The 12,795-nt window shown below is 32.1% G+C and overlaps 1 protein-coding gene across 1 annotated transcript in view; it reads left to right on the forward strand.

The window, feature by feature from the left end:
• Window positions 1–386: 386 nt before the first annotated feature.
• The window catches only part of LOC129939010 (protein naked cuticle), a 120,251-nt gene continuing 107,842 nt past the window's right edge, over window positions 387–12,795 (forward strand). The window contains exon 1 of the mRNA XM_056046862.1: window positions 387–767. Coding sequence (XP_055902837.1) covers window positions 704–767 — 64 coding nt within the window. The 5' untranslated portion in view covers window positions 387–703. The remainder of the gene's footprint in view (window positions 768–12,795) is intronic.

The following is a 12,795-nucleotide window of genomic DNA, read 5'->3' on the forward strand; positions in this document are numbered from 1 at the left end:
AACTACAAAACAACCGTGTGTGGGAAGAAAGTATATAAAATTTTAGTGTGGAAAATATAATTAAAGTTGAAAAAAAAAGAAATATTAAGAAAATCAGCAGCGCCTTTTTGACGAGATTATAATTGATGATTTTCCGGTATTGTGTGTTCGTTTGATGTTTTTCACTTTGTTTCGCATTTTCCCCCGTTGTCTGGTGTTTTTGTGTGTTGTACAATAATTAAGAAATTAATAATAAAATCCTGCAACAAAAAATCTTTGAAATTCAATTCCCGTAAATCAAAGTGAAAATTATTCATAGGCAACCCCTCCCTAATTAAAATCGTTATTCTAATGGAATAGCTAGGAAAAATAAAACAAGGACGAAAAAGGACTACAAATCTCATCTACACACTTGTTGGTTGAACAAAAAGAAAGAAAGAAGGAAAGAAGTACAAAAATGAGAAAAGAAAAGCAAATGAAGGATAATAAATAGAGCAAGCGAAAAACGGAAAACGGCGTTACGACATTACGGCATGCATACGGAATCATCATCATTCATACAGGATTAACTGTAGTAAACAACAACGTTGAAAATTTACTTCTTTTCTTAACTCGCCTCCTCCTGGAGTAAGGTAATAACAAGAATAAAAAGCAAAATAAAAGAAAAAAGTAAACAAATAATTCAGACGACGCACCACTACGACGAAGAAGACAGCGACAAACGATGGCGGGAAATATCGTTAAATGGTGGAAACACAAGATACTCGGCGGATATAAACAATTCTCAGGTAAGTTTTATGGAACTTGTTTTTGGAATATTATTATAAGTTATTATTTCTTATGAAATTTTATTTAGAGGTCACTTTCATATCAGGTATTCAACCTTTTTTGGATCATAATTTTTCACTAGAATTGTCATCATGAGATCCTTGAAATACGGTCTCCAATGATTATACGTCCTTTCGTTTATTCTACAAGACTTTTCTGCAGTGTTGTATTTAGTTGCCAATGAATTTTCTAGTTTATAAATCTTGCTGAAATAAAAAGATTTGTTTGAATTAACAACAATTGGTGTCCACAACAGTCCCTAAAAGATCAGGACTTTGACTTACAACTTTCAACCATTTCTGTGTGCAAATCATGTCAGGGATGGAGGGGACCTAGAGTTCTTATGCTAAATCCGAGCGGCTTATTTGAAAATTTGTCAATTCCTCGAAAGAGGCAGTATCCTTGAACTAACTTTTAGGTTGCATTTGGAGGGTCGAACCAAAGACTTCTTTCATAACAGTTCTACGCACAAACCTTCGCGCCATGGGCACTACTAAAAAATGTAGAATAGTGGATTTGAGTTGTGAAAAGTTGTATATTCCAAAACTAATTCATTAATCTTTTGCGACTTTAAAAAATTGGTAGCGGAATTTAGCTTCTAAGAACTTAGTTTCGTTAAGTTTTCAATCATCTAATGCAAAACTAAAAAACTTTCTGATTATTAATTTACATTAAAAAAATTGTTGAATTACACAAACTTCGAAAGAGTTTAAGTACGTATTCTATGCACTATTCAATTAAGCACTTCCTATTATCAACAAAAATGATCACTTCTGTTACATCACCAACAAAAGTATCATCATTATAAGCTTCTTAATACTACTTCTTCAAGTTCTTAATAGAATCTGTTTTTTCTCACACTTTAATTCTTTCGAAAATTATAAGAAAAAAGTTAATAGTTTGAAAAATGTTCAGTTATTAATAAAAACCTTACGAGATCCACTGAAAATGGTAGTTTTTTGAAACATTAACCGAAGTACCACAGGGTTCTGTCATGAGTCTTATTTTGTTTTGTATATCAATAATATTCTAATATCAACTTGAAATACACTTCAATTTTTCAATTGGTGAGTTAAAAACTCAAAAATAACCCAAATAAAAAAGATTTTGCTATAAATTCGTTGTCTTATTAATCAACACGATCGATTTTCATATTTAGAGCAACCTCTTCAATTTTTAACGATTTCAAAAATATTGCTTTCTAAACGTTTGATGAATTGATTCTCGTTATCATTATTATAGCCTTTATTTCTTAGAAAATTAATTGATTCTTTTTTTAAGCTACTAATAAAAACAAGAAGGTATATTTGGTCTCCACGTTGGGCGCCAATTAAAAAAGTTTTCTTGTTTTTCTTTTATTTACCGATAATTTTTAGAAGCGCTTTAAGGATATTCTTTTTCCAAATTCTACTTGTCACACTAACTTTAGAAAACAAAAAAATAACGCAGAATAGAGAAGAAGATAAAGTGGATTGTAAGGTTAGGTTAACGTGGCTGCGGATTTAGAATCCACACACATAGGCCAAAAGAAAAGACCCATGAATCTAGAGAAGTACTTCTTACTAGTCGAACTATTTTGGCTTTTATACAGCGAAGAAGATATTTGATATGCTTTTTAGCTAATTCACTGGGATTGTCATAACAATACTCTCCCAGATGAAGTTTGCGTCTTAGCGAAAGAGCAGGGCAAGTGCAGAGAAGGTGAGAGATTGTTTCCTCTTCTTCTTCGTCCATACAGCTCCTGCAGAAGTCATTTGAGGCTACACCAAGTCGTATTGTGTGAGCTCATATGAAGTCTGCTTTGAGATAACAAGTCAAGTGGATTGTTTAAACATACAAAAATACGTAGTTAAAAAAAGTCAAAGTTCTTAAAGTTTTACTCCAAAATTCGTCTGTTTATCTTTTTCAAAATGCATCATCGCGAGAAATTTGCTTTCACAATAGAAAAAGAAAACTTAAATTACATTTCAACATAATCACAAACAGCATTTGCCTTAAAAGTTTGGTTAAGGATCGAATGACGGACTTTCTTTCAATTTTTGTCCACGATGTCAATAGCCTGACTTGAAAACCATATGAATTTTAACTCTTTGTCATTATTATTGCATTACATTTCAAGAAAAGTACATAATTCTTTTTCGAACTGCTAAGAAATAAATATGTTTTATTTGGTTTTCACGTTGGGCGCCATTTAAAAAAAAAAGTTTTGTTTACGTCGTTTTACCTTTAGCTATTTACTCGGTTTAGATATATACCATAAAAACTGTGTTCTTCATCAAAAACAAATTAGTTTAATGTGAATTTTTAAAAACAAATTTATTTTGTTTTCATGTTGGGCGCCATTTAAACAAAATGTTTTGTTAACATCGTTTTATCTAAAGCTTTTTACTCGGTTTAGAGATATACCATAAAAACTGTGTTCTTCATCAAAAACAAATTAGTTTAGTGTGAATTAAAAACAAAAAAAATTGTTTTGTTTTCACGTTGGGTGCCATTCAAAAAAAAAATATTTTGTTAATTTTCTATGATTTAAAGGTTGTTCCTAGGATTCCGGTATAAAAACATATCACTTCAAGGGTAGTCTTCTTCCAGAAGTAAAACTCATCACTCTTACTCAAACAAAAAAACAAAAAATTATCACGCAAAATGAAGCATACTTGTTTTTCACGTTTGGCGCCATTTAAAAAACAAATGCTTTGTCGTCGTTTTACCTAAAATTACTAGGTTAAGAGATATACCATAAAAACTGTGTTCTTCATCAAAAGCAAATTAGTTAAGTGTGAATTTTTAAAAACATTTTTTTTTTGCACGTTGGGCGCCATTTAAAAAAAATTGTTAATTTTCTATGGTTTAGATGTTGTTTCTAGGATTTCGGTATAAAAACATATCACAGGATAGTCTTCTTCCAAAAGTAAAACTCATCACACTTACTTAAAAAAAACAAAAAATTATCACGCAAAATGAAGCATACTTGTTTTTCACGTTGGGCGCCATTTAAAAAACAAATGTTTTGTATACGTCGTTTTACCTAAAACTACTAGGTTAAGAGATATACCATAAAAACTGTGTTCTTCATCAAAAACAAATTAGTTAAGTGTGAATTTTTAAAAACATTTTTTTTGTTTTCACGTTGGGCGCCATTTAAAAAATTTGTTTTATTTTCTATGGTTTAGAGGTTGTTCCTAGGATTTCGGTATAAAAAAATATCATAGGTAGTCTTCTTCCAAAAGTAAAGCTCATCACACTTACTTAAAAAAACAAAAAAATATCACGCAAAATGAAGCATATTTGTTTTCACGTTGGGCGCCATTTAAAAACAAAAGTTTTGTTAACGTCGTTTTACCTAAAATTACTAGGTTAAGAAATATACCATAAAAACTGTGTTCTTCATCAAAAACAAATTAGTTTAGTGTGAATTTTTAAAAACAATTTTTTTTTGCACGTTGGGCGCCATTTAAACAAAATGTTTTGTTAACATCGTTTTACCTAAAGCTTTTTACTCGGTTTAGAGATATACCATAAAAACTGTGTTTTTCATCAAAAACAAATAAGTTTAGTGTGAATTTTTAAAAACATATTTATTTAGTTTTCACGTTGGGCGCCATTTAAAAAAAAAATATTTTATTAACGTCGTTTTACCTAAAGCTATTTACTCGGTTTAGAGATATACCATAAAAACTGTGTTTTTCATCAAAAACAAATTAGTTGAGTGTGAATTTTTAAAACAAATTCATTTTGTTTTCACGTTGGGCGCCATTTAAAAAAAAAATATTTTATTAATTTTTTTAGATTTAAAGGTTGTTCCTAATATTTCGGTATGAAAACATATCACTTTAAGGGTAGTCTTCTTCCAAAAGTAAAACTCATCACACTTACTTAAAAAAACAAAAAATTATCACGCAAAATGAAGCATAAGAAGAAGCAGATGGTCCAAGGTGCATCTAGAAAGATGAACAAACAAACAAAAATAATATCTTAAAAAAACACACCATGCACATAAATACGACGTACAAAATTTTATACATGCATGTGCATAGTATATATACGAAACAAACAGATATAAAAAGAAATAAAGAACAAAAATTTTGAGAAAAAATAAAAGAAAGAAAAAAAGATAAACCTAAAAACGAAGAACTAAAGGAGTCGGCCGACCACTTTTTAAAGGTTCTTTCAACGAAGAGTGGTACCCACTCTATATAATATACTCTGTGTTGTCTTGCCGCGCCATTTGTTTGTGTTTACCGTCTTTCTTTTCGAGTTAATTCTCCTCCAAGTCTTCCTTTTTTTTTCTTACTATACCTACACTTTTTCTCGAACATATATTAAAATGCATTCGATTTATTTTTGGATGCGCAAGTTATTTGTTGATGTTGTTATTCTTTTTTTATTTTTTAACATCCTATACTTGGGATACACGCTTATAAGCAAATCCTTTAGTTTTGTTTTTCTTGTGCTGTGTTCGCCTTCTTGAAGAAATTAACACACAAATTCAGAAGCAACTTTGACAGATGGATGATGGGTAGGAGTATGTTTTGAATGCTATTTTTGGCTCTTTTTATAGTACAGAGGGTGAATTATGGGTTGTTATGTCTTGGGTGTATATAGTATAAGTCAAATATGGTATACATTATTGATCATAAGTCATAAAATAACAACTTTTGGGCATGATTATGTTTGATAGCATGTTTATCATATGAGTTGTCAAATGTCGTGAGTTGAAAACGATAAATACTTAAGGGGTCTTATCGGGGACTAGAATCTGGCGGCCTGCTGTTGAATCGCCTCTATTAATTTCCTCATTGAAGGTTGGATAAGATAGAAAAACCTGTTGGAACAATTGCTTTTCATGGAGTTGAATTATTTGATCTTCTTTCGAAAATTGTTCAAAAAAATTTGCTCCTGAATGTTGGAAATCAGGTCAAAACCAGTAGCAGTCCGCAAACGTCAAACTTTTTGAAATGTGTTTGACATCGAATTCTTTTGAGCCAACTCATTTTAACATTTCACATTCACTGCACTTTTCAACTCACTTTTTGTTTTTTAATGTGAAAATATCTGCTTCATTTTCCTGTATTTTTTATTACCATAAAGTGGGAAGGAGATACCATTATCAGACGTCAAACTGAGTTACCTTAAGAGATTTTACATGAATTTCAAAATTAAGAACCAGGTATTAACTTCTTTCTTTGGATTCCGGGATTTGACAGCTCTTCTGGATTTCCGACCAATAACTCCATTAATCCAACTCTTTTTGCAATGATCCATCCATCTAGACCTTCTAAACCTTGAAATTTCAACTTTTTTGATAAAGGTTTATTTAGAGCTTATAAGGATTTATACATAGTTTAATCGAACTCCATCACTGTCATTGCACGTTGACAGCTTTCATTATTTCTTAAATCAAATGATTACAATCTAATTCCGCATATTGCCATTTCCATCCCCTCCAAGAATAATTCTCAACCAAATCACGTATCTAAATGACTTTTTTGACTTTTCTCTTTGCCAATCTTATTAAATAGAAAACTGTTAAACGAAATATAGAAAAAAAATCACACCCCATTTTTTTTCTCTACGAAATGTCATTTCGAACAAACAAAAAATGTCACAAAAGAAACCTATTAGAAGAAGTACTATATAGACTACCTATATACCCTACCCTTCTCAAATCTAAAGCCGATTTACCGAATTCTAAACAAACATTGTTTATCATTTCTGTGAAAGTGGATATTTTCTTTAGACTTCGTGAAATCTTTTAAATTAATGCAAATCACTTCTTCAACTTTTCTTTCTTTTTAAGTCGAAATAGAATATTTACAAAAAAAAAGTAGGAACTTCTTTCTTTCCGTAACCATGACATCTTGATAAAATGAACTGATAATATTTTTCGGGAAATTAAAGAAAATCGCCTTTTCTATTCTTACTCAAACAAAAAAGTACACATAATAGATAAGAAGATAAAGAAGACAAAAAAGTAGCAAAGAGAAATTCATAAGAAGACTTTTCTATCAAATTATTTAAATATTTTATTCTGTTTTGCATCGTTAATGAATTTTGAGAATTGAAATGTCAAAAAAAAGACATCATTCTTTTGACAGATGCCAATTTTTAGCGAATGGGCTCAAATGTCAAAGAATTCATTTTCACGGAAATTATAACTATAACACTTTTTGCAGTTACCCTTTAAATGTTGACATTATTCAACACCAAACGTAGGGAAGAAGCAATTTTACCCTATTTTTAACGCGGTACAATATTATCCAATATTTGTTTATATTATAGCCCTGTCATTGCCGCCAAAGGCTGATGATAAAAAGAGCACCGCTACCGGCTATAATATGCTATACTTCCATAATACATAAAACTTTGTCCCCTATGATAGTACTTCGAAAGAGGGCCAGAACCCGAGAAAAAAAAACAACATTTAAAGCAAAGAAGTTTCTTCCCGCATGTTTAATGATTTATAAACAATTTCACGGATGTGAACATGCCTTAATGGGGCGGGATATTTTAATTTTTATTTTTTTGATTTTTGGTTTTTCCTTCCTTTAAGCAACTTATTTTTGTTCCCTTTTGGGCGAGGGGTTAATTCAACAGGAAATTAATGCAGCAATGCCTTGAGGATATAATATTGTGCATTTAAAAAAGAAAATTGATGACGGAAATAATTTAAAACGCTGACCATCAGAGAGGAAAAAATAATAACATTGAATTAACGTGTAAATTGTTTACCCAGCGATGACTTAATAACAAACTGTCATCAGTTATCATAGGAAAATAAATAATGTAACGATGTAAAGTTCTTATTTTTATTTTTATAACATCAATTACAATAATTAAGTTGGAAGTTCTTAAATGCATTGAAGTAAATAAAGTTAATAATGAAAAATTATAGAGAGGAAATTGGATTTGCTTTATAATGAGTTTAAAACTTTATATAAAATGGAAAAAAGCATGAAAAATGTCATTATTTTTGACGTTTCTCACATAATTACAAACTATTCATATCCTATGGCGGAGTTCACATCGTGGACTGATTTAAATTGATTATTTTTGACGTTTTGTTTTGTTATCTTGTTCCTATTTTAAGGGTATAAATATGAACATGCTAAACAAAACAACTGCTTCCAAAAACGTCAAGTTAACGTAAATTTAACAACAAATATATGCAATCGTTTTCTTCGTACAAAAAATTATTGACCAAATTTAGTCATTTTCTTGCCAACATTTTTGACGTTTACGACATTTGTATTTTTATTGCAGAGATGTGACGTTGATAATGTTATCGAAGTTCAGAAAACTGTGTTATCGATACATTTTTTTTTGATGACCTGACTTTTGTTTCTGTACTTTATAAACTGTCATGCTATTTTCTTTCATATAAATGTGACTTATTAAATTGTAAATGCGCCTTTATAACCATTGGAAATCCTTAAAAATATGTTGAATGCCGTAGAACTATCGTTTGAATTATGCATTTAACTTGACAATTGATATATTTAAAGCCATTTTTAAGACAGGTCTAAGCTGTTAGCCCAATAAAAGTTATCGGTTTCCTTAAAGAACTTTCTAAACATTTGTATTTTTATTGTAAAGCACTATTCACATGAGCACGACCAACGACCAACAAATGAACTTATATTCGTCGATTTTGACATTTCATTTACATGAATGTTTTTAATTCGTCGCGAATGAATGATTTTTTAGGTTAAGTACGCGAGATTATTTTATTCGTTGCAAGAGTTGATAATGTGAAACGCTAATAAAGTTTGACAGTTCATATCAACTACAACTTTTTTCGCGACAAAATAATTGTTTACTCAAATTTATTAATATGTAATATTAAAAAGTTTGCTATCGTTTTGTTAAGAATTTGTGTGGAAATTTGTCTTAAAACTCACATTTTGTAATTCATTCGTCGTTCGTTGGTCGCGCTCATGTGAATACTGCTTAAAGGAGTGACGTTCATAATGTTATCGAAGTTGAGAAAACTGTGTTATCGATAAACTATTTTTTTTATGAATTGACTTTTGTTTTTGGACTTTATAAACTGTCATATTTCATTGTAAATGTGCCTCAAGTGTCTTTATATCCATTGGAAATATTAAAAAATCTTTTGAATATCGTAGAACTATCGTCTTAACTTGAATTATGCATTTAACTTAACGATTGATAGATTTAAAGCCATTTTTTTGACGGGTCTAAATTGTTAGCCTAATAACAGCTATCGGTTTTCTTAAAGAACTTTCTACACATTTGTAGAGATGTGACGTTCATAGTTATCGAAGTTGAGAAAACTGTATTATCGATAAATTTTTTTTTTTGATTAATTGACTTGTTTTACTTTACAAACTGTCATGCAATTTGCTTTTACTTTATGGCTGAATCACAAACACGCTTCAGCTTCAGCTTCGTCTGCGGTACGGTGGGTCTGCTTCGTGGTTGCTTTGAATGACATTTCTATTATTTCATCTCTCCAAACAGCAAATATTTTGTTTTTCGACATTTTTTTTACAGCTTTTGAGCTGTCAGACAAAGAAAATGTTCAGATAATTGAACTAGAGCTTCCGTTTGGAGTCATATTACGTTCTTTTAGTTACGATTGTCAAACGGAACGTAAGGTCGACACTCCATTGTGATAGCATGCATTGAATTCCTATGGCTGAACTCGTAAACGTCAGGCGAAGCCGAAGCTGAAGGGTGTTTATGATTCAGCCATTATTTATTCTTCTTAAGTCCTACAAGACATATTTCATTGTGAATGTGCCTTTAGCGTCTTTATATCCATTGGAAATCCTTAAAAGTCTTTTTAATATCATAAAATTATCGTCTAAACTTGAAAACATTTTTAACACGAGCGTGAAACTCGAGAAGAGCACATAGAAAAGTTTTTAAGCGATAGGTGTCAGAATGACAGATGTCAAAATGCTATAAATTCCACTGAAAGATTTGTAGAGTCGGAGTAAAGGAGTAAACAAAGGAATCATCACAACGTTTCCAAAATTCGACAAGTGTGAAAATGGCAGGTGTTTTTTATGGTCAAGTATTTAATAGAAAAAATTGGAAGAATGAGATCTCTGAGATTGAGAAGCTTAGAAATTATCTTACTATACTTTGACGACAAAAGTGTGAGACCAAATATTACATTTATTTGATCAATTTCGATGTTATGTTGTTTATTGTAACCATCAACAGAACCGAGAACGCCTCAAAAGATGCCAATGAACTGCAATCGAACGTCGTTGCCGACGCAATGCATGCCGCCCTATCATGGTTCACAAAAACCTAAACTCAAATGTCAATCAATTTAGAAAGGAAACAATATTTATTATTGTTTTTTAATTATCAAGAAATACGGGTCCCAGTATTGGAGTCCAATAACCTAACATATTCCCATCCAGTTCAATATATGTATGAACAAAATGATAAGGGTCTTTGTCGATAATAATAAAATGTTTATTCCAATCTACACGAAATAACTCTGGAGCCTATTTATAAAGTAAAGTTCGTTGGTTGGTACTCGTAAAGCGAATGAAACATGACATCTGTACTGATTTTCATTTTTAATTGATTTACCATGTCAGAGCAGAACACAAAAAGTACAACAAAGTGATCAGTCATTTCGATGAACTCTATATTTTTGTTGGTGTTTTTAATTTAAGGGAGTGAACACAACACATCCACCATTCACTGACAGGACAGCTGAATATATTTATCTGAAGATCCTAGAAACATCATACGGAGAAAAAAAAAAAGGACACAGAATTCCTGGAAAATCCTTATTTTATTTTTCGACAACAAGAAACGAAAGAAAAACCATAAAATTAGGAAGGTATATATCTTTGTACCTCCTTAGATGACATGTCATGTTTAGCTGTCAGTTACAACATGCCGACATTTTTTCTTGCTGTTGTTGTTATTTACTACTGACAGCCAACCACAAAACGAAATGCGATTTTTGTTCTTCATTTGAAGTTCAATCCAATCTATAACGAACTACAAGATGATGGCTTCTGTTTTATTTATTTATTTATTTGATTTTTGTTTTTCAAAGAAGAGCAAAACAAAAAAAAACATTAAATATGTAAATTAAGACAGGAAAAGGTGTGCCAGCTGAAGAAAAAAGGGTTTTCCAATGAATCCAAACAAAAAGCCTCAATCAAACGAAAGAAGACTGAAGACCGAAAACGACGATCGACGATGCGATGATAGTATAATACGGGATAGAATCTTCCACGAATCCCCGGTGTTATGTTGAAGATTTGGCCGATCCCGATTTCGAGACCGTTCACAGAACAAACTTAAGCAGAAAAATCTTTGAATGGAAACAAAATACGAGAAATTTAAGACTCTAAGAAAAATAAAAAAAATGGAGAACAAGGAAAAGTAGGAAGACAAAAATGACGATGTGGAACCTTCTTTTGAAAAAAGATTTCATTCAATATGCAAAAGAGACGATACCGGAGCGAGATATTGTATTGATCGTGCCAGATTTGTTATGTATTTTGTTTTTGTTGTAGAGTTCATTGTTGTTGCTTGCTGTGAACTCTCTTTAAAGGCCGCTTAATGTATACCTCTTAGTCTTGTTTTTTTTCCTCGTCTTTGAATCTATCTATGTTATAGGCTTGTTGATCTTTAAACGAGTCTTTACAGAAATGAAGAAAATGTGTACAAATCTTCATAACAATAGCAAGATCTATTTCAATGGAGTGAAACTTATGAGGTTAATGTGAACCTAGAAACGTGTATACGAGTAGAAGATAGTATGATTATTATACCTACCAGTCCGTACTCCTATTATAAGACCCCGGCATTTATAAGACCTCTAAAGACGAGAGTGAAGATAAAGAAGAAGGTGAAGTGTGGTAGAAGGGAAACCTACTCGGCTGCTTTTGTTTTCCTCTGAATCGTTTGTGTGATCTTGTGTTCCCGACTTTTCTACCTCTGATAATCCTCTTCTTCCATCTTCATCTTCATTTTGTACCTGAAACCCTCAATCGTAGGTACTAAAATGATGCTACATACAACAGAAGTGAAGATGCAAAAAGAAGATGACGATGACGAAGAAGCGAATACCATCATACAACAAAAAGAAGATCTAAAGACACTCTCGGATCTTCTATAGAGTTTAAGTTGGAGCCTTAACTAAGAGCGAGAAGTGAAGCAGCGAGGAAGGAGAGAGTGTATTACGATTACCTGCGGTGCCGGTCTTTGAAATGTTCACTAAAGACAAAAAAAAACGAAGAATTGTCGGGAACCCTATATATGTAGTTCGAGGGTTTGAGGGAGGAACCCGGTATGTTTTCAGAGGTGGTAGATATACCGTCCTCTTGTGTATATCTGTGCCTTTTAGAACCGAACCCCATTGCCGCCTTCCTTGAACCGCGACTGATGATGATGGCGAGGGTGATTGCGGTGGCGAGAGGTCTGAAATGGCGGCAGTGACGGCTCGGTTCGAATCGGATCGACGCTGCTGTGGCGGCGTGTATATAAGCAGAACTCACGTAAAAAGACGAAAAGATGATGATAGCGGCAACGGCAAGGCAAGGCAACTTGTACGTATATGCGAGTGCTGTGTGCTTCTATCTCTCGTCGGCCGACATCTTATGAGGATTTTTGTTGTTGTTGTGTTGTTTTTGGTTATACCAGAACCTGTTGTAGTCAGTCGCGTATGGCCACTGGGCAGAAGGAAGAAGAAAAAGCCTTAAAATCGCTGAATCTTCACTCAAAACAACAACAATGTAAGAAGTTCAAGGAATGATAAAAATGAAGACGCGAGAGGCAATGAACGAAGGTCTCTCTTTTTGCAAAAAGGAAGGTTTTGATTGTTTTTTTTTTTGTTTTTGGTGAAGATGTGGTTTAGAGTTGTTGTATCTTCCTTTTATTATTGAAGACGTTAACAGTAATATGCCGCACCAGAGTATAGTAACAACAGCAGCAGCAAGCAAGGCAGTAAAAAGGCAGTGCGACAGAATGAAAATAATATCC

The sequence above is a fragment of the Eupeodes corollae genome, chromosome 1 (genome assembly GCF_945859685.1).
Source record: "Eupeodes corollae chromosome 1, idEupCoro1.1, whole genome shotgun sequence".
Taxonomy (NCBI): Eukaryota; Metazoa; Arthropoda; class Insecta; order Diptera; family Syrphidae; genus Eupeodes; species Eupeodes corollae.